The following is a 23,005-nucleotide window of genomic DNA, read 5'->3' as shown; positions in this document are numbered from 1 at the left end:
ACATGTGTATTACATTCATGAAACCGCCACAATGAAGATAGTGAACATGTTCATTACCCCCCCTGCCAGTTTCCTCATGGGCCTTTGACATCTCTCCCTCCGCATTATACCCTTCCCAGGCAGCCACTGATCTGCTGTCTCTATAGATTAGCTGCATTTTCTACAATTTGTCAAATTGCAACACAGTAGGTACTTTTGTTTGCTTGGCTTCTTTCTCTTATACTTATTTTGAGATTTATCCATGTTGTTGTATGTATTAATAGTTTATTCTTTTCTATTAGTGAACAGTATTCTATTTTATGGACATGTCACTGTTTATCCATATACTTGTTGTTTTGTCTTGTTTTGTTTTGTTTTGAGACAGGGTATCACTCTGTCACCTAGGCTGGAGTGCAGTGGCGCAATCACGGCTCATTGCAACCTCCACCTCCGGGCTCAAGCCATCCTCCTATCTCAGCCTCCTGAGTAGCTGGGACTATAAGCCTGTGCCATCATGCCTGGCTAATTTTTATATTTTTTGTAGAGACGGGGTTTAGCCACATTGTCCAGGCTGGTCTTGAACTCCTGGACTCAAGAGATCCACCTGCCCCGGCCTCCCAAAGTGCTGGGATTACAGGCGTGAGCCACCGCACTCAGCCTGGACTTATTAATGAACACTTGGGTTGTTTCAAGTATTTGGCTATTACAAATCGAGCTGCTGTGAACAATCATGTATAAATCTTTATATGGTGGTTTTCTAATTCTATCTACATAATAAAACTGGCATTCTACTCTAAGGAAGTCTCCCCTCCCCACCATGTTAGTGTGGATTCATGGAATCTTATTTTATTTAACGCATTATGGATTCTTATTTTGTTTGACACATTATAATATGTTACCATCTTTTTTTATTTTATTTTATTTTTTTAAATTTTTTTTTGAGATATAGTCTCACTCTGTCACCCAGGCTGGAGTGCAATGGCATGATCTCGGCTCACTGCAACCTCCGCCTCCCAGGTTCAAGTGATTCTCCTGCCTCAGCCTCCCGAGTAGCTGGGATTACAGGTGTGCGCCACCATGCCCAGCTAACTTTTGTATTTTTAGTGAGAAGAGATTTTGCCATGTTGGCCAGGCTGGTCTCAAACTCCCGACCTCAAGTGATCTGCCCGCCTCGTCCTCTCAAAATGCTGGGATTACAGGCATGAGCCACCATGCCCGACCATTACCATCATTATTAATCTTGATGTCCAAATTGTCCTAGATTTGGACAGTGGGAAGCTCCTTTAAACTGGATCCTATTTCCCTTTGATATATCCTCATCATTCTTTGAGCACTTCCTTGCTAACTGGCACGAAATGTTACAGGCTTAATAGGTAATTTTCCTGCCCCAGTTCTGGAATCTGCTGTTTCTCCAAAGAGTCCTGGTTCCATTAAGCAGAGAATAATATTTAGAAACTAAGATTTGTGCTCTAGGTAAGCACATTGCAATTTGTATGTTTCCAGGATTTCCCAACAGACAGAGCTAGGAAATACATTTATGCATGATGATACCTCCAATTCCATTTCAACATCATAGGGTTTATTGTAGCCTTCCTTCACTTGTAGTTTTCATTCCCTTCTAGTAGTGTGCTGGCAGATGTTTAACAACTGGCTCTCCAGTGGATAAAAAGCCTGATAGGCAACGTTTGCCAGCATTCATGGTATAAAAGCTCCCTTCCATGGCCAGTTTCAAGCTAGCAACATGATACTACTGAATGGAGAATTAGAAAGAGATGTGTACAATTGGTTCTCACTAAGTAAGCCAGCTCTAGCATGCCACTGTTCCTTTTTCTATGAGAAACCTGGCTCCCATTATCCACAATAAGCAGTTTCAGAATTGCTAACCACACCATTGTGAAAAACAAGCTAGAATTTCATATTCGTACTTTTTTTTCAATCTTTGGCTAGGAGTACATAGTCAAAATATTGTGTTCAAAATCACTTAGGTTGGCTGGGCACCGTGGTAGATCATTTACATTTAAAAAGAAATCCCAGAATTTCTGATTTTAACTGGAATTGCTTTAACTTTCTAGATTTATTTGGGTAGAATTGACTCTTTCCATCTTCACCTAGGACTTATTTCTAGGCTGTATGGAGGTCTTCCTCTGTGTTCTTTGGCAATGTTTGGTGGTATTGCTTCAAAAAGACTTATTTCTAGGCTGCTCTGCCTATGGAGTAGACATTCTTTTATTCCTTTACTTTCCTAATAAACTTGTTTTCACTTAAAAAAAGACTTATTTCTAGGCATTTTAAAGATTTTGTTGGCATTTTGAACAGGATCTTTGTATTTTAAATTACGTTTTAAAAGGTTACTGTTAACACACAAGAAGGATGTTGCTTTTCTGTATATTTATACTTTGTTCCCAGTTTTTCACTTTAATCTCTGGTTTTCTAAGTAGATACTTGTATTAACAATTTCTGATATTTTTGTCTCTGTCTGTAGTGAGAAGTTGGGAAAGGCATTGCCCAGGAAGTGGAGGGTATTTAGAGGGCCTCAGAGCTGTGCTTACCCTTTTTTTTCTCTAACTTTTTATTGTGGAAGCTTTGAAGACTGCTGGGGACAGTGCCTTTTGCTGTTCTGGTTTTCATGCCCACGTTAGACGCCTGTTGTGGGGTGGAGTCCTCGGACCAACTGCAACCTTGGCACAAATGTCACAACCAGCTGCTCTGCTTCCTCCTGGAGTGGGGCAGGCCACTGGCTGGGTTTCCAGTGACCTCCAAACACCCTGCCGACTTCTCCAAGGCAGCTCTAGTTTCAGCCTCTGCTGATGGAGAGCTTGGGGGCTTAAGTTCTAGGATTGTGTTGGAAAAGTTTGTGTATTTCCTTGTCTGTCTTGTCTGGGTTGGAACACTGTCTTCTGACCTCTATCTATCTAGTCCTATCTGCTTTTTCTATTGCAGAAATTCTTACAAATCTCCAGTTTCCTCATTGGGCCCCTCCCTGTTTTCTGTTGTTGCTGTGGATCATGTGTTATTTCAGTGTGGCTTCGGAACAGATGTGCGATAAACAAAAAAGTTCGATTTGTCATTAAGGGATGGAGGTAGGGAGAAAGACTTCAGATTATAAACACATCCTTTTTTGCTAACGTGCCTGGTCTTGAAAAATCCAAATGTGTCTTCCTTCATTTTTTTAATTCTTGAAGGAGTTGACAAACTCAAAGCACGTGATCTCCTTTAATCCTTCCAATAATCCCCATTTTACAGTCTAGTAAATTAACAGTAAGAGAGATTGAGTCTTTAGCTCAAAGTCACATAGTATGTGAATGGTAGAATTGCCACTCAAACCTAAGTGTAGCATGAAAGCCTGGGTGTGTTCCATCTAGAACTGCAAAGGAAATGGACTAATGGATAAAGACTTAGATGTGGTCCTTGTCCTCAAATAAGGGAAGCTATGTAGTTGAGTGGTTTAAAAATTCAGACTATGGTCTGTTTCAAAATACAGATTTTGAGCCTCAATGGCCTGTCCTTTATAGGAAGATAATAATGATACATATGTCATAGGATTGTGGTAAGGATTCAACAAGATATTCCATGCAAAATACTTGATATGCTATTTGGCATACAGCAAGTACTCAATGTATATTAGACATATTTTTGTTTTTGTTTTTGAGGCACATTCTCGCTCTGTTGTCCAGGCTGGAGTGCAGTGGCATGATCTCAGCTCACCACAACCTCTGCCGCCCGAGTTTAAGCGATTCTCCTGCCTCAGCCTCCTGAGTAGCTACAGGCTACAGTACTCCTGAGTACTGTAGGCGCGTGCCACCATGCCTGGCTAATTTTTGTATTTGTAGTAGAGACGAGGTTTCACTGTGTTGGCCAAGCTGGTCTCGAACTCCTGACCTTATGATCTGCCCGCCTTGGCCTCCCGAACTGCTGAGATTACAGGTATGAGCCACCGCACCTAACCCTGGACATAATTATTAATATTAATTAATAATAATCCATATATGCAGAGTTTGATCCGTTTGGTTGTACCTCATAGAGTGGTAAGTAAACAGGAAAGAAAGATCAAGGTTGACAGCATAGGGAGGTAACATGAACTTCATAGTCTTTATCCCAAGTCTGCTGTTTTATGGCTCTTAATAAATAACTGAGAGATTTGGATAATATTGTTAGTTGAGAATTAAAATTTTTCATAGTGGTTGGAAGCAGTGACAAGGAAAGCGAATAAGGAAAGCTTCCTAGTGCCTTGTTTCCTCCACCTGTAAAACATAGAAAGAGCTCCTGTCTCACTGTGTTTGTGGAACATGTTGTGGTTCTTTAATGCAAAGTGCAGCGCACTTATGCACCCTGTGCCCAGGCACCAAACTGCAGCCTTTGTATGAGATGCAAAGTAACTGGCCTCCTCCCTGTTCTAGTGGGGCTCTCTGGGCTTCCAAAAGCCATCATTGCCAACTTGCATGTTTTACTCAAGATTGGAGGTTTTTTAAACAATGAAATGCAAACCATGGAGGGTCTTCTCTGGCCTCTTCTTTGCACTTCTGACAGTCATTCTCTCACCTCCCCATTCTCTAGTGTTCTTTATTTTCACAGGCCTGCATCCTGCTTTCTTCTTCTTATAAGCTCCTCTAGGCAGGAACCATGATGGTTCTTTTAGCCTTTTATATTTTGTATGGCCACAATTGTCAAACTGCATTCCAAGTCACTTGGAAGGTGTATAGAAGGGTAGAGACTGCCATGCCCCACTCCAGGTTCAAAATTAGCAGGGCTGGGGTGGGACTGAGGGGTCTGCATGTTTAACAAGCTGCCTGAGTGATTCTAGCCTGCTGATCCCTGGAGCCCATGTCTATAGAGGCTGTATAGCAGACATCATGAGAGGAGTGGGCTGGAGATGCAGCACAGAACTAGATGTGCGGATGCTCAGCAGCGGGACCCGTAACCCTGATGGTGGCTTTGGAGACTGCGGGTGCTGTTTGCTTCCCCTCTGCTCCTTACGCTTCTGCCCAGAGGCCATAGGAGGATAGAAGAGGTGAAAAGGAGCATAGAAATAAGTTCTCAGAGGCCCTGCAGCATGGAATGAGTAGAGGCTTTTCCCCCCACCAAGTTTATGCAGTTATTCCAGAGCCATTTGTTGGAAAGATTACCATTTTCCCATTGAATAGCTTTGGCAACTTTGTTGAAAGTCAGTTGACCATATATAAGTGAGTCTATTTCTGCATTCTATTCTGTTCTGTTGGTCTGTTTGTCTATCCTCAGAAAGATACATACTGTTTCAATTACCGTAGCTTCAAAAGAAGTTGGTTTTTTGTTGTTGTTGAAGCAGGCACTTGCTCTGTCATCCAGGTTGGAGTGCAGCGATGCAAAGCTCACTACAGCCTCAACCTCCTGGTCTCAAGCGAGTCTCCTTCTTCAGCCTCCTGAGGAGCTGGGACTACAGGTGTGGGTGTGCACCACCACGCCCGGGTCAAAAAAAGTTTCAAAGTCAGGTGGTATGAGTCTTCCAACTTTGTTTTTCTTTAAAAAAATGTTTTTTTCTTTTGTCTATTCTAGGTCCTTGGTAATTATTTATTTATTTATTTATTTATTTTATTATTGTTATACTTTAAGTTTTAGGGTACATGTGCACAATGTGCAGGTTAGTTACATATGTATACATGTGCCATGCTGGTGTGCTGCACCTATTAACTCATCATTTAGCATTAGGTATATCTCCTAATGCTATCCCTCCCCCCTTCCCCCACCCCATAACAGTCCCCAGAGTGTGATGTTCCCCCTCCTGTGTCCATGTGTTCTCATTGTTCAATTCCCACCTGTGAGTGACAATATGCGGTGTTTGGTTTTTTGTTCTTACGATAGTTTACTGAGAATGATGATTTCCAATTTCATCCATGTTCCTACAAAGAACATGAACTCATCATTTTTTATGGCTGCATAGTATTCCATGGTGTATATGTGCCACATTTTCTTAATCCAGTCTGTCATTGTTGGACATTTGGGTTGGTTCCAAGTCTTTGCTATTGTGAATAGTGCCACAATAAACATACGTGTGCATGTGTCTTTATAGCAGCATGATTTATATAGTCCTTTGGGTATATACCCAGTAATGGGATGGCTGGGTCAAATGGTATTTCTAGTTCTAGATCCCTGAGGAATCGCCACACTGACTTCCACAAGGGTTGAACTAGTTTACAGTCCCACCAACAGTGTAAAAGTGTTCCTATTTCTCCACATCCTCTCCAGCACCTGTTGTTTCCTGACTTTTTAATGATTGCCATTCTAACTGGTGTGAGATGGTATCTCATTGTGGTTTTGATTTGCATTTCTCTGATGGCCAGTGATGATGAGCATTTTTTCATGTGTTTTTTGGCTGCATAAATGCCTTCTTTTGAGAAGTATCTGTTCATGTCCTTCACCCACTTTTTGATGGGGTTGTTTGTTTTTTTTCTTGTAAATTTGTTGGAGTTCATTGTAGATTCTGGATATTAGCCCTTTGTCAGATGGGTAGGTTGCGAAAATTTTCTCCCATTTTGTAGGTTGCCTGTTCACTCTGATGGTAGTTTCTTTTGCTGTGCAGAAGCTCTTTAGTTGAATTAGATCCCATTTGTCAATTTTGGCTTTTGTTGCCATTGCTTTTAGTGTTTTAGACATGAAGTCCTTGCCCATGCCTATGTCCTGAATGGTAATGCCTAGGTTTTCTTCTAGAGTTTTATGGTTTTAGGTCTGATGTTTAAGTCTTTAATCCATCTTGAATTAATTTTTGTATAAGGTGTAAGGAAGGGATCCAGTTTCAGCTTTCTACATATGGCTAGCCAGTTTTCCCAGCACCATTTATTAAATAGGGAATCCTTTCCCCATTGCTTGTTTTTGTCAGGTTTGTCAAAGATCAGATAGTTGTAGATATGCAGTGTTATTTCTGAGGGCTCTGTTCTGTTCCACTGATCTATAACTGTTTTGGTACCAGTACCATGCTGTTTTGGTTACTGTAGCCTTGTAGTATAGTTTGAAGTCAGGTAGCGTGATGCCTCCAGCTTTGTTCTTTTGGCTTAGGATTGACTTGATGATGCAGACTCTTTTTTGTTTCCATATGAACTTTAAAGTAATTCTTTATAAATTTTAGGCCTGACTTGCAAATTTCTACAGAAAAGACTTTCGGGATTTTGATGGGATTGTTTTGGATCTATAGATCAATTTGGGGAAATTGATATTTTAACAATATTCACTCCTTCAATCCACAAACATGGTATATACCTACTTTTATTTAGGTCTTCTTCCATTTCTTTTAGCTGTACCTTTTGTAATTTTCAGTGAAGAAATCTTGCAAAACTTCTTGTGTTATCCCTGTATAGTTTATCTTTTTAATGCTAATATAAATAAATGTTTACATTTTTTTCTTTCCTTTTTTTCCACCGGTATATAGAAATACAATAGATTTTTGTATATTGACCTTGTGTCCTGCAACTTTGTTAAACTGACTAGTTTTAGTAACTTTTTTGTAAACTTCTTAGAATTTTCTATGTCCATAATCATGTTGTCTACAAATAAGGCAGTTTTACTTTTTCCTTTCCAATATGTATGTTCTTTATTTCTTTTTCTTGCCTAGCACTGGCTAGGACATTCAGTGTGTTGAATAGAAGTAGTGAGAGCAGACATCCTTGCCTTGTTCCTGATCTTAGGAAGGAAGTATTCTGTGTTTCACCTTAAATAGGCTGTTAGCTGAGGCTTTTTGTAGATACTATTTGTCAGATTGAGGACATTCCATTCTCTTAATGATTTGTTGATTTTCTATTGTGAGGTGGTATTGAAGTCTTTCAAATCCTTTTTCTGCGTTGAGATTCCTCTTTTCTTTTCTTTTTTTTTTTCATTTTGAGACAGGGGCTCACTCTGTCACCCACACTGGAGTGCACTGGCATGAACGTTGGCTCACTGCAGCCTTGATCTCCCAGGCTCAATCAATCCTTCCGCCTTAGCCTCCCAAGTAGCTGGGACTACAGGCACACCACCATACTTGGCTTTTTTTTTTTTTTTTTTTTAAGGAGAGGTGAGGTTTTGCTATGTTGCCCAGGATGGTCTTGAACTTCTGAGCTCAAGCGATCCTCCCGCCTCGGCCTCCCAAAGTGCTGGGATTACAGGCATGAGCCACCACACCTGGCCCCTTTTTCTTAATTAAGGATGAGGAAACTCTTTGAGTGGGACTGCACGGGTGGAACTAGGCCAGAGTTTCCTGGAAACACAAACCAAAACCACAGACCTCCCAGCTGCCAGCCTTTAAAAAACCCAGAATTGCTGCTTCAGAGGAGTGGCTGGACTACAGAGGCAACCAAGAAAGGAAATCCCCAGGAGAAAACAAAGAGTGCTGAAGGCCAAGTTAAAGTGGTGGAGGACTTGTCTGGAAACTCCTGCGTATGTTACTCAGAGAACACGGGTGGTAAGTTGACTGACAAAAATAAGAATAGGAGGGCCAAGAAAAAGGGCTGCACGATGCACCAAGACATCCTCCAATGTCTTTCTCTGGGAAGGGCAAAGACTCCTGTCTACAAACCAGTTTTGACACTGACCATTTGGTACCCATTCATTCATCACTCATGAATCTGTTTTCATTGTTCTCTTCTAATGCATCTGGCAGCAAGCACAATAAGCCTTTTCATTCTCCAGAATTTTACTGTAGGCCTTTGATGTAAATAATAAGATTTTTTGGGAGGGGATGCAGGGGTAGTTCAAAACTTGAAAGAAGCTGCAAGCACTTGCAGTGGAGTGGGGACAGAAAGGTATTCACAGGCATAATAGCAAACAACAAATTCAGATGCTGGGGACTCTGAGAACCTAGAGAAGGGAGAATTGGGGCTACTCAGAGAAGACTTCGGGAAAACCTGGGAATTGAGGGGCTAGATCTGGATTCAGGAGAGGATAATGTTAGCATCATCTTAGAGCTGCTGCTGAGAGCTGCATTTCAGGGGCAGTTAGATGCCTTCCTGGCTAAGACAGAGGGGTATGTATGGAGGAGGCCAGTGGACAAATGAGGCTTTGGTGGAAACTGTTTTTTGGGCTTTCTAAGGTCTAAATTTGTGCTCAAACAACTGTCACAAAGCATAGAATTAAACATTTCTAACTTAGATTCGTAACTTGTAAAAGTTTTGATGATTTTATAGGTCCATTTGAAAAGTGCAAGGTGAAATGGCTTGTTAGGGTGCCAAGCTGAAATCAGCCCGAGGCCTGGGTCCTGCTGGGTCTTTCTGGGACTGCTGTCTGCTCAACTAGGCCATCATAAGTGGCAGCAAATGGAAGAGAGAAATTCTGCTTCTCCAGTGTCCAGGGCTGGGTAGAGAGGTATCTTTAGAAACCCCTTATCCCATACAGAGCTACACTTCCTTCTGCAAACTGGCGCTGGGAAGAGTTGGTCTGCCTTGGCTGGGATGGGGTGGATGAGTTCAAAACTCCCCAGGGCACATCCAGAGGCCAGCTAACCAACCTCTTAGGGACTATAGTCTGAATCAGACAACCCATTGTATGCATTCAGGGGTAGAAAGGAGGGAACCAGCCTCCTTAGGGGACACTTTGGAGTGTTATTTAGTGGACTGATTTGTTGGTTTGGGGACTTGTTGGCTTGATTTTTAAAATGTACTGCATCTGAGGCTACTGGTTTGGGGGACTTAGCCTGGTCCCTCCAACCTTGGAGAGCACAGTAGAATAAAATATAAATAAACTGCTAATTTAAAAATGTGGCCAGGCGTGGTGGCTCACGCCTGGCACTTTGGGAGGCCAAGGTGGGCAGATTGCTTGAGGTCAGGAGTTCGAGACCAGACTGGGCAACATGGCGAGACCCTCGCCTTTACTAAAAATACAAAAAATAGCTGGGTATGGTGGCACGTCCCTGTAGTCCCAGCTACTCAGGAGGCTGAGGCAGGAGGATCACTTGAGCCCAGGAGGTGGGGTTGCAGTGAGCCAAGATTGTGCCACTGCACTCTAGCCTGGGTGACAGAGTGAGACCCTGTATCAAAAAAAAAAAAGCAAAACATAACATATATATATATTCCTTCTCCCCTAATTGGGGCCAGTGACCACGGAGAGCATGTTTCATGCTTCCCAGTGGACAGACAGCCCCATTCTCCCACTCCTGAATCCTGGTTCCTGGCTTCTGGCTCAGAGCTGCTTGTCTTTTGTAGAGATACCCTTGACCCTCAATAGCGCTAACTGGTGGTAGGAAGAGCTATCAGGGTCAAGTTCAGTGGCAAGTTTAAGGACAGAGTAAAAATTTTATAGCACCAGGTTACATGGTCCTGTAGCGTGAGTCAGTTTCCATCCGGCAGTATGAGGAAGCACATGACAGAAGGCTGGAGTGGGCGCCCAGCTCCTTCTCCCTCTCCTGGCCTGAATTTGGGCTTCAGTAGAGGATCCATAGAGGGACCTCAGCCTAGCCAGCTCCCTTATCCATGTGCCTGTGATTTGTCTGTCACTTCCTGTTTTGTGGCCCTTCAGTCTCATCAATTAAAAAACTCTTTCACACTACATGTGTTCTTACTTCTTCCATTGTTCTTCTCAGCTACCTGTGTCTTGGAGGTAAAGTGTTACCCTACTGAACTTGGGTCTGCTCACTGGGCACAGCAAAGCCCAACACTGACACAAATGTTTGCAGTCACAGAAAGAAAGGCATTTATTGCAGGGCACCAAGCAAGGAAAAGGGGCATGATGGCTTACAAGCAAGGGTTTTTAAAGGCAGGAATGAGGGGGTTTCCAAAGTGAGTTAGGGGCTGAGGAATTTGTGGAACTTCCTTATCCATTTTCTGGTTCCAGTCTGTCGAAGGTCAACATGACTGTGATCAGCATTTGTTATCAGGTGAGAGTCCTGGTTTCTGAAAAACAACTCAAGGATGTATGTAAAGATGTTATCTTTGTTTCTATAGGGAACCAAACATCTTGTGACCCTGACTTACTTGGGTGGCTTGGTTGGTGGATTATTCATTCACATCCCTAATTTCTGGTTGCAGGGCTAGCTAGATACCTGGAATTTTCCTTGAAGGAACTGAAACATGTTCCTTCATCTCCAGGGTGGGGTGGAGAAGCCTGACAGGCTCCTAAGTGGGTCCCTGCGCCATCTCAAAGTGAGTCAGCAACGTTCCATGGCCAGCTTCCCACCTCTTTTGTCCTATCTTCTCTCCGGCCTTGGGGGCTGCCTTCTGTTCCTGGTCTGATGCCATGTTGTCTTTCCCCCAGAGTGCAGACATCCTCAGCACCATCGGCTATGACAACATTATCCAACATCTGAACAATGGCCGCAAGAACTGCAAAGAGTTTGAAGACTTTCTAAAAGAAAGGTACGATGATGCTCTGTCCTCTCTGAAGAGGGTGGGCCAAGATGTCTCCACACAGACAAGGAACAATTTCCTATTTTTCATTTGTGTTTAATGGTTCTGAAGACCCTCTCTCTGCTCTAGGTTATGGAATGATACCTGAGAAGTACATGATACTTCTGTCCTAAAGTTCTTAGAAACAAGTTTGACACATAAGATTTATGATGAAACTGCGAACGAATTATAGTAAGAAAAGAAATATACTTAGTACTGTGGTACAAATAACATTGAAAGACCCCATGATGTAGCTTTTAGACTGCTGAGGAAGAGACTGCTGAGGATTGGCAAAGAAGGAAAGGAGAGGGAAGGAAAAAGGAAGGAGAGAGGGAGGGAGGGAAACAAAGAAGGAAATAAAATAGAGGACGGGGTGGCTTCATGGAGGAGTAGGTCCTTGTGGTGGCCCTCAGAGGGTGAGGTGGATTTGACAGGTGAAGAAGTACCTGGATATCTGGGAGAACAGCAAGCTTGAGGTGGGAATCAGATGGCCCACGTGGTTAGAGGGAGGCAGAGTGCAGCTCAGAGACCAGGAGGATGAGCTGTGGGAAAGCTGTGAAGCCGATCATGATGCTCCTGGGGGTGGCAGGGCATGGTAGTCCATGGGGAACTGGCATGGTTTAGAGGATTTTCTTTTCTTCTGTTTAAAAATGGATAAGATTTTAAAAAAAACAAAACTTAGTTTTGTGGAAACTTATTGATCTAGAATATTCCATTTTACAGAGGTTCTGGATGAAAGAATATGTTAAGAGGATTTGGGGCCAAAGATCAGGATCCTTGCCAAGGTTCAAATTAATGAACAGGTTCTATTTGTAAGGCAGTAAGTGAAAGGCTCAGAACCCAGAGATACAGACATCAAAGCATTTTCGGTCAACTCTCTCACTTTCTACTCAAGAGAAAATTAGGTAACGATCAAACTTACTCACACTGGTTGCCCAGCCCTTGGGTGGTGAGGCCTGTCTCCTTGAGCCATTCCAAAGGTCTGGAGGACCTGGAGGCCTGAGGACGGGTGAACCAAGAGAGGCTCAGCTACTGTCAGCGCTGTGGAGCTGGCTGCTGCTCCTCCCCCTTTAAGGGAGCAGTTCCTTTCTTTTCTACCCAAGATGGTTGACAGTGTGGACACCCAGTTAAAAAGTGTGCCTTTCTTTTTACAAACACTGGCAGTGGGCTTCCTCCTTCCTTCAACAGTGCTAGGACAAAGAGTTTCATGAGCATGAAGGATCTAGAGATTGCAGAAGACTCTGCTTTTTTCTGTTCCTCCCCCAGTTATGGCTTCTATAAATTTCCTCCTGGGAATGAAATGGCCTTGGAATACATCTGCAGAGGAAGGAAGTGTCTGTCGGCTCAGGACCCCAGGCACTGACTGCCTGGGGGACCATCCAAGGGTCCCCTGATACAGTGGGGTTTGTCTAAATCAGTGGCTTCCATACTTTTTTGAATGTGACCCTCAAAAAAAATGTATTTTATACAGCCACCCAGTACACACATGCATAAACAAAACAATGAAACAGGACTACCCTGTTAATTTATCCAGTAGTATTTAATTTAAAAATGCTAGTCTTCCAGCTATTCAGGAGGCTGAGGTCGGGGGATCACTTAGCCTAGGAGTTCAAGGTTGCAGTGAGCTCTGATTGCACCACTGCACTCTAGCCTGGGTGACAGAGTGAGATCCTGTCTTTCAAAAAAAAATTGCTGGTCATAATCCACTGAATTGATTTATGGCTCACAAATGGGTCGTGACCCACAGTTGAAAAACGCTAGTCCAAATAGGATCCCAAAGCTAAGATCTCACTTTTAAAAACGATTCACAAAAATACATAAGAGTAGGAAATAAATGGAGAATAAAAATTATTGATTATTTATATTGTATTTCTAGTATATGTTCTCTTTTCTCCCATGGGTTTTATAGCAAAAAGAAGTCAGTCTTGTGTTTTCCAATTCTGGGGAAGAATCTGCAGGCATTAGATCAGAGTGTCAGATAGGCATGCCCTGGGCGTGGAGATGCAGCCCCTGAGCGTGTGGCCTGCTTGGCTTTGGGCCTCTGTTCCTGGTGGCACGCTTGCAGGAAGGAAGCTGCTGTCATTGAGCCTGTGTGTTTGTTCCTCCAATGTGTCTTGTTCAAGGGTAATTCATGTGCAGAAGGACAGTCCAGGCGTGGGGATCCTGCTTTCCTCTTGTTCGGGTGGGTGCAGGATGCTTGTGGGAACTGGGACTAAGTTGGCTGCATTTGTGCCATCATCTAATATGACTGAAACATCCTCCTTGAGTCTTAAACATTATTTGACCGAGCTGTCATAAATTACATGTAGAGGCCGGGCGTGGTGGCTCACACCTGTAATCCCAGAACTTTGGGAGGCCGAGGCAGGCAGATCACCTGAGGTCGAGAGTTTGAGACCAGCCTGACCAACATGGAGAAACCCCATCTCTACTAAAAATACAAAATTAGCTGGGCGTGATGTAGCTGTAATCCCAGCTACTCGGGAGGCTGAGGCAGGAGAATTACTTGAACCCAGGAGGCAGATGTTGCAGTGAGCTGAGATCTCGCCATTGCACTCCAGCCTGGGCAACAAGAGTGAAACTCCGTCTCAAAACAAAAACAAAAAACAAACAAACAAAAATTACATGTACAACTCTGGGATATTTGTGGTTCTTAGAGACAAGAGGCAAACACACACAAATACAGGGGCAAAGATAACAGACTATTGTATGTAATAATTATTTTTGAACAACCACCTCTTGTCCAATGTTATACCTTATTTATTATTTTGAGTTCATCAAGTTTAATACACATACATTTATACCACTTTTACATGGTACATGCTAAACATGCCCTATATCTAATGGGGTGCTTTTAAGACTTTCCAGAAGTGTCAGAGTCCTACCATGGGCCTCTTGAATTTCTGTCAGTTTAACCTGCCCAGAAAGTGGCAAGGGGAAGGGGGAGATACTATACTTCCTGGTGAGCTCCCCAGCCCTGCTCTTCCCTGGATGGAACCCAGCACTGCACCCCTCCATGCCACATTTTACCTCCATTACCGAAACTAGGAAATATCCTTTTCCTTGGTCGTACCCAGGCAGATTGCAGTAAATTCATCTGCCCTCATGTGGGGTTGGACAGAACGATCACCCCAGTGCAAGGAGCCGCTCCGTGTGCTGCTCTGGAAGGGCAGGGAGGCTGCCTTTCTTGCCACCCACAGGGCAGATTCTTGCATCCAGGGTAGACATATAAAAATAAGGTTAGCTCAGAGGGTAGCTAGAGGTGGTTAAATGAGATTATATAATAGCTGCTGTTTATTGAAGGCTTGCTAGATACATAGGGCAGATTCCAAGGCCCAACTTTCCTAGGTTTCAAACCATATTACTCCTTATTAGCTGTCTGACCTTAAGCAAATGCCATAATCTCTCTGAACCTCAGTTTCTTCAATTGTAACATAAGGATGAGAACAGTTATTGTAACAACTAATTGTTACAATAATAATTAATAATTGTTAACAATTAATTGTTACAATAATTGTTTATAACTACTACATTGTTACAATAATTGTTCATAACTACTACAATTAATTGTTACAATTAATATTATAACACATTAACAATTAATATTATATTAATTAATATTAATTAAATAAAAATGATATTAATTAAATTAATTAATATGGATAATATATAATAATTAAATAATACTGTAAGTAACAAAACACAGTAACAAACACTCCATCAGTAAATTGTAAATTTATCTAGTTTACCCTTCTGTCAGCTGGAAAAGCACAACAATAATAGAGGTGATGCTGGCAACCACAGCCAACATCTGAATAGCTACATAATATAACAACAACATTGAGGCTTACACATCCCTTTGGCACTTATGTTGGCTGCATGAGGTTTCTTGGCACAGAAGTGTAGCTTTGTAGATGAGGTTTAAGTAATTTACCAGGGGAATCTAGAAAGTGACAGAACCCAGAATGGCTCCGGGGCTGGTGAGGATGGGGGTCTCATACAACCCCTGTGTTTATGACTCATGAACACTGGCAAAAAGGCTGGTGGCTATCTAGGGAGATGGGCTAGTTCCCAGCACAGACACACTCTCCCTTTCTTTACTGTCTGTTTATACAATCTCACTCATTATACCCATTCTCTCTATTTCAGCCAGATGGGTTTATTGGTGAACACGCTTTGGATGTCTCTGCCTGTACGTCTTTACTTCAGTATTTCCCCACCTAGAAAGTCCTCCTTTTTCCTTGATGCCTAAGTAAATTCTCCCCATCCTTCCAAGTCCAGGTCAAATTTTCCTCTTCTTTTATTTCTCTCTCTCTTTTTTTTTTTTAAAGACAGAGTCTCACTCTGTCATCCAGGCTAGAGTACAGTGGTGCGATCTCAGCTCACTTCAACCTCCGTCTCCCGGGTTCAGACAATTCTCACACCTAAGCCTCCCGAGTAGCTGGGATTACAGGCATGTACCACCAGCCCAGCTAATTTTTGTGATTTTAGTAAAGATGGGGTTTTTCCTGGCCACAGGCTGGTCTTGAACTCTTGGTCTCAAGTGATCCAGCCCACCTCAGCCTCCCAAGGTGCTGGGATTATAGGTGTGAGCCACCATGCCCGACCTTATTTCTCTTTAAAGGAAACATTCTACATAGGACTTTAGTCTGAAGTCTTTCAGCTGGTTAACAATTGAAATGAAGCCATCTTGTCACTGGTAGCCCAAGCCCATGGACTCTCCCACCCTCAGATCCCCAGATGTGGCGAAATATTATATAATGAGCTCCTGATATGAGCAGAAAATGAGAACTATAAAAATAGGGTTAATCATACCTTAGAGGGTAGCTAGAGATGATTAAATGAGATTATATTAATAGCTGCTGTTTATTGAAGGCTTACTCTATGCAAGCTACAGTGTGTTTTGTATATATTATTTAATTCTCATAAAAACTCTGTATGGTAAGTTTTCTCATCCTTATGTTATAATTGAAGAAATTGAGGTTCAGAGAGGCTATGGAACTTGCCTAAGTTCAGACAGCTAATAAGCGGTAGATATGGTTTCAAACCTAGAAAATTTGGGCCCTGGAATCTGCTATTAACCAGTACACTGTGCCCAGTACAGTAGCTGGTACACAATATATAGTGGGTAAATGGTACCCACTGATCTTAGGCAAGTTCCACAACCATTACTAACATTGTTATATTAAGTGTAGAAGGCAAGTAAGGAATATATCATTGGCTTCCTTTTCCAGTTAAGAACACTGAAGTTTAGTGGGCTTTAAATGACTTGCCCAAGATTACAATATGAGTAAGTAGTAAAGCTGGGATTCCTGCTGACTTCCTGTCTGATGGTTTTTCCACTTTACTTAATGGTCTCTTGAGAAAGTTGGGTGTATTCTCCGAAGAAGAACAGGAACTTGGCAGCCAAGTCAGTTCTCTTAATTGTGTGCTGCAATAGGATCCTGAGTAGGGAGGAGGGAAGCATGCTTGTGGAACACCTTTATGCCCAGAATTCTTTACCATTTGTAGATTAGCAGCTATACCTATACTCTAGGGGATCCACAGCCCCGGTGCCTCAGGACTCTGTACTCTTCCCCATAAGCTCCTGTACGTCCCATGGTCAACCTGCCCTGGCTACAGCTCTGTTTCCGGGACCCTCACTGTGGTCGGCTATGTCTCAGGACAGCCTTAAGAAGGACAGATTGCCAGGGTGGGAATGACAGATTCCTTCGTGCATTAGCTGGTCAAGTTGTCAAGCCATTATGTACCATATTAGTTTTTTAGGACTGTTGGGACAAATTGCCTCTAACTGAATGGCTTTAAATAACAGAATTTATTCTCTCACAAGTCCATAGGCCAGAAGTCCCAAATCAAGATGTTGGCAGAATCATGCTGTCTTGAAGACTTTATTGGAGAAGGTGTCCCATTCCTTTCTCTTGGTTTTTGGTGTCATCAGCAATCCTTGGCATGTCCTGGCTTGCAGCTGTGTAACTCCCATCTCTTCCTCTATCATCCTGTGGTGTTGTTCCCCTGTGTCTTCACATTGTCTTTTTTTTTTTTTTTTTTTGAGATGGGGTCTCACTCTGTCCCCCAGGCTGGAGTTCAGTGGCATGATCTCAGCTCACTGCAACCTCCACCTCCCAGGTTCAAGCGATTCTCCTGCCTCAGCCTCCTAAGTACCTGGGACTACAGAACGTGCACCACTACACCCAGCTAATTTTTGTACTTTTAGTAGAGACCGGGTTTCACCATGTTGACCAGGCTGGTCTTGAACTCCTCACCTCAGCTGATCCACCTGCCTTGGCCTCCCAAAGTGCTGGGATTATAGGTGTGAGCTACCATGCCCAGCCCACATTGTCTTCTTATAAGGACACTAGTCATATTGGATTAAGAGGCCACCCTACTCCAGTATGACCTTATCTCAACAATTACGTCTGCAATGACCCTATTTCCAAATAAGGTCACAGTCTAAGATGCTGGGGGTTGAGACTGCAACCTATTTTGCGGGAGGAACACCTGTGCCCAAAAGAATGTACTAGAAGCTGAGAGCATCATGGGAAATAGAGTATCGGGATGGGAGTTTAGACACCTGGGTGGCCTTCTAATCCTGGCTTCCTCACTAACCAGTGCTGATATTATTCAAGGCCCTAGACCTTTCTAGGTTCCAGTTTCGTTAGCCGTAAAATTTGGATTGTATGAGATGTTCTGTGAGAGCCCCTTGGATCTAATAACATGGGTCTTCCCAAGGAACTTATCATTCAGTTGAGGTGCTGTGAATGGCATATACAGTAAAATTGAGCAAAATATTTAAGTGTTAGGTTTTATGGCAAAAGGATTTCATCTTTTCAGTTCACTCTGATTTTGGGGCAACCTGGAGCACTAGATTGAGGATCATCCTGAGGCTGCTTTCAGACCTGATGGAAAAGGCCATATCTGATGATGTTTGTCATGGGTTGTTTTTCTTTTCTTTCCTTTTCTTTTTTCTTTTCTTTTCTTTTTTTTTTTTTTGACACAGAGTTTTGCTCTTATTGCCTAAGCTAGAGTGCAATGGCATGATCTCGGCTCACTGCAACCTCTGCCTCCTGGGTTCAAGTGATTCTCCTGCTTCAGCCTCCTGAGTAGCTGGGATGACAGGTGCACACTACCATACCAGCTAATTTTTTGTATTTTTAGTAGAAATGGGTTTTCACCATGTTAGCCAGGGTAGTCTCGAACTCTTGACCTCAGGTGATCTGCTCACCTCAGCCTCCCAAAGTGCTGGGATTACAGATGTGAGCCACGGCACCCAGCCTGTCATGGGTTGCTGAAGGGAAAATGGCACATGGATTATTCCTGGTCTGGGAATTTGGATAGAAGCGAGGTCAAAGGGAGTTGGGGTTTTTAAGGAGAGCTTTGTGAAGCGTAGCCAGCTAAGTGCAAGAGGTGTGGTATTGCCTCTTCTGTTTCCTGTACTATTTTGTACATTTTCATCTGGCCCTTGTTACATGGTAGTAAACTAAAATATTCGTTTGCATCTCTCTCCTCTGCTAGATTATGAGCACCACTAGGCAGTTCTCATATTTCAGTCATCTCTGTGTTTTAGCACCTAGTACGATGCCTGGCACATGGTGGATGTTCAGTAAATGACAAATTGATGATCAGATGAGACAGAAAAATTCAGATAGGTAGTAGGAGGGTGATCTAGTTAAAGGCCTACTTATTCAAGCGTGATTTATGTGATGTTCTAGTAATTCCTTCATTGCCTGCCTGGACCCATTGCTTCCCATTTACGGGGAAATACCCTCTCAACCTCAGTGGTTGTTCCCTGGTTTTATGAGGCTGAGATTCTAGTTTCACTTCCATTAAAGCTCCTTCTTTTCTCCAAAAAGCACACCATGATGCTTGCTGGAACTCATTACTTCCCGGGTTCTAGGAGAACATCTTGTTTCATGGGGAACAAGATGTGGCCTATGGTATGTTTAGATTCACGATGTCTTCCTCTTACAAGAAAGAAACTGAGTGAGTGACTTCTTGTCTTGGAAACAACAAAAGAGTCTAAAGAAATCTTAATGGATATAATTCTGAGGCTAAAAGGATAAAATGCCTGTATATTATATATTTTTAAAAATGAAAATGGACTGAACATCTTTTTACATGTAAAAATACTAAATGTTCATTGTAGCATGTTATAAATTTTTATATAGATATAGTGAACAGAGATTCAGAAAGTTAGAAACAGTTACTAGGGAGTTAAGATGCATCTTTTTCTATAACTAGAGTCAGCTTCAGGTGCACTTTACATTGTCAGGAGCTGGAAAAACTTTAGAAGTAGAGTCGAAGAATAGAGGCCTGAGAAGAAACAGGTTTCTTGCTCAAACTGTAGTACTGAGTACTGTCTAAGACCATAAAGGCATGAAGGAGAAATCACTTGCGTGGTCTCAGAGCAAGTAGATAGGGCTGCCCACAGTACCAGGAGCAAGATGAAGCCAAATCACATAACAGCCATGCAAATGCACCTCCACCAGAAAAGGAGAGAAGGAAGGAATGAAGAAAGATATCAAGGCAAAAGCAACAAAGAACCAGAGCCCATAACTCAAGAACAAAGCCAATCCAACATCTGGATAACTGATCCCAAGTAGAAAATTTACCCAAAGGAATAGTGGAAGTATTCAGAGATATAATACAGGAAAAATGTCATGAAAGGAAGGACTAAATAGATCTGAAGGGCACACTATGAACCGGGAAACTCTGATACACAGTAATCAATACTGATTATGATTACATAAGGATCAATGTTAACACACATCCTGGCTAAGTTATTGAATTAAATAAAGAATTCTTCAAATATCGAGGAAGGAAAAAACAAGTTGTCTATACACAAATAATCAGGGGAAATTTGGGATGGCCCCAGGCTTCTGTACAATGACAGAAGCCAGTGGAACAAGTTCAGCCAAGTTCTGAGGAAATATTTAAGAACATTCGTTACACCAGTGAGGTTGTCAGTCCACTATAAAGTCCACAGGTAAATAGTCTCAAATACGAAAGAACTCAGGGAATACCAACCCCCTTCCTACCCTTGAACTATTTTGGCAGAAGGTTATGTAGTGATAAAATTTAGTCAAGCAAGAAATGAATCCAAATTAAAATCTTCAGGATGAGTAATTATGGTAACAGGACAATTATTGAGCCTCAAATTCATTGTAATAAATAGTTCAGACTAAATAACTGGGGGAAATATGATTGGAGAACAGAATATGTTATACACAAATGAAACAAAATGTAAACAATATTGAGGAGGTGGAAGTACAACAATGCTCATTATCTAACACTTCCGGCATGCTGTCAAACATCTAAAAATGGTCAAAAACAGAAACAAATTGTTAAAATGTTTTAATATCTCTATCCTCTTACTTTTTTTTTCCAAACAAAAGCTGCCACATGTTTATTAAGACATTACTGGTTCTTAAGCACAGCTGGCTCTATAAGTCATTTTCCATATATTATCACACATTCGGGAAAGTTTCTGAGACGATATATCAAGACAGGCTTCTCTTGTGACTCAACTGGACTTCAAATAGTCTGTTTAGAAGTCTGAGTAATGGTGCAACCTATAATCAGGGCCTTGCCCTTTTCTTTCTTTCTTTTTCTTTTCTTTCTTTCTTTTTTTTTTGAGTCGGAGTCTTGTTCTTGTCACAGAGGCTGGAGTGCAATGGCGCAATCTCAGCTCACCACAACCTCCGCCTCCTGGGTTCAGGTGATTCTCCTGCCTCAGCCTCCCAAGTAGCTGGGATTACAGGCACCTGCCACCACACCCGGCCAATTTTGTATTTTTAATAGAGATGGGGTTTCTCCATGTTGGTCAGGCTGGTCTTGAACTCCCAACCTCAGGTGATCCACCCGCTTTGGCCTCCCAAAGTTCTGAGATTACAGGTGTGAGCCACCGCGCCCAGCCGGCCTTGCCCTTTTCATTCCCCAAGGCAAAGTATCCACCTCTGAGAGAAAATTCCATGGCGTAAACATGAGAAATAGTTTTCTTTTTAATGACTGGGAAGTTTGAAATACTGTACAGGAAGGAAGATGAACCAATGACTGCTTCTTTCATTTTTCCTGAAGCAATTGCCAATATTTCTGTAGTAGGATTGAATGTCAGAGAATTAACACCTGTAACCAAGTTCATTATAGCTTTCATTGGCTTTGGGTTTGTTCCTTCGAGACAAGAATCTTGATTATTTATATTTACTGCTCCACAATTAGAACCACAAGCAACTGTCCATTCCTAGATGTGGCAATGCTTAATCCATATAAACTGCCTTAATCAACAAATCTGTTAAGGCACCTCCTTGAGTTCACATCCCAAACATAAACTTCTCCATCCCCGAAGAGGCATATACTTTCTTACTATCTGAAGAGAACGTGGATGCTGCAACCCTTCCATTAATTTTCATGCTTCCAATCAGTTCTTTGGTCTTCATCGATAGCAAATGCAAATACCCAGCAATGCCATTTATGAGCAAGAAGGACCCATCTGGGGAGACATCTTCAAAGCTCCTCACTATCTTCTTTCAAACCTCTCACTTGATGCACAGGAATTAATTTCCAGCTAGCATGTCATAGACATAAAAAACCTTGCTGTGAGTACTCATGGCTAAAACTTCTTCCCCATTAGCACTAAAATAAGCCTTACAGTTTGGAAACCTTTCCAAACAGGTGCTCTGGATTTTAGGATTTGTTCTTCCATCAACCTGAAATAGTGATATAGGTTATCTAATCCAGCGACCATCACAATCTGTGCACAAGGACGGAACTGCACAGATGAGATCTGAGCAGCAGAAGGACGTTCAGCATTAGCATGCTGGCAGTTCTTCATCTTCAGGATTTCTCTTGGAAGAGAAGTTGATGTGGATATGAAATTCCCAGTCCTTTGCAACAAAGCATCTTCATCCTCTTCACTTTCATCATCTGAAGTTGTTTTCCGCTTATTAGTCTCTGCCCAGGCAGGTACTCCTCCCACGGCATGCTGGAATTCTTCTTAAAGTCGCTTCTTACGTTTGTCTTTCTAAAGTTTACTTTCACTAGCATTTTTCATCATTATCTTTCCGAAACCGATTGTTCATCATGTCAACCATTTCCTCATCTTCATCTTCTTCATCCACCCAAACTGGCTTCTTTTGAGGTGCACAATTACCTTTTGCTTCATTCTCCGCTTCTGCGTCTCCCGAGTCTTCATGTCCTTGAACCCGCGGACCCCGCAGACGCCGCAGCAGCGTGTCCTCGTCGTCCTCGACGTCGCCGAAGACCAGCTCCTCCAGGCACCACTCCACGGCCGGTTTGTCTTCTCCAGCGTCGGGCGGTTCCGCTGCCGGAGCCGTCTCTCCTCTTCCCTCGCCGCGCTTGGCCCGGCCGGCGGTTTTCGCTGGGATGAAGCGGCAGCCTTTTGGGGCGGCTCGCCCGGCCCCGCTCCGGCTTTCCAGTCCGCCCTCGTTCCGGGCTAACGCTTCGGCTTCGCTGCGGTTCTACTGTGCAGTTTCATTCGGCTCCTCAGTTCCCGCGGCATCGTTAGGTTTGAGGAGAAACGCAGGCGCTCGCGTGAGACCTCGCTGCGCATGCGCGCCTCTTTTCTTTTTGAGACACTGTCTCACTCTGTCGCCCAGGCTGGAGTGCAATGGCGCGATCTTGGCTCACTGCAACCTCCGCCTCCCGGGTTCAAGCGATTCTTCTGCCTCAGCCTCTTGAGTAGCTGGGATTACAGG

General features: G+C 42.8%; 1 protein-coding gene and 1 pseudogene across 3 annotated transcripts in view; one reads left to right on the top strand and one right to left on the bottom strand.

The window, feature by feature from the left end:
- Positions 1-23,005, top strand: part of PSTPIP2 (proline-serine-threonine phosphatase interacting protein 2) — a 92,691-nt gene that overhangs the window by 25,185 nt on the left and 44,501 nt on the right. For all 3 annotated transcript variants that reach the window (XM_001145075.6, XM_063796069.1, XM_063796070.1), the window contains exon 2: positions 11,167-11,267. In XM_001145075.6, the coding sequence (XP_001145075.1) occupies positions 11,167-11,267 (101 nt within the window). The remainder of the gene's footprint in view (positions 1-11,166; positions 11,268-23,005) is intronic.
- LOC129137871 (U3 small nucleolar RNA-associated protein 18 homolog) lies at positions 21,012-22,809 on the bottom strand (annotated as a pseudogene).

This window comes from Pan troglodytes, chromosome 17 (assembly GCF_028858775.2).
Source record: "Pan troglodytes isolate AG18354 chromosome 17, NHGRI_mPanTro3-v2.0_pri, whole genome shotgun sequence".
Classification (NCBI taxonomy): domain Eukaryota; kingdom Metazoa; phylum Chordata; class Mammalia; order Primates; family Hominidae; genus Pan; species Pan troglodytes.
This window is presented reverse-complemented; position numbering and strand designations above follow the sequence as displayed.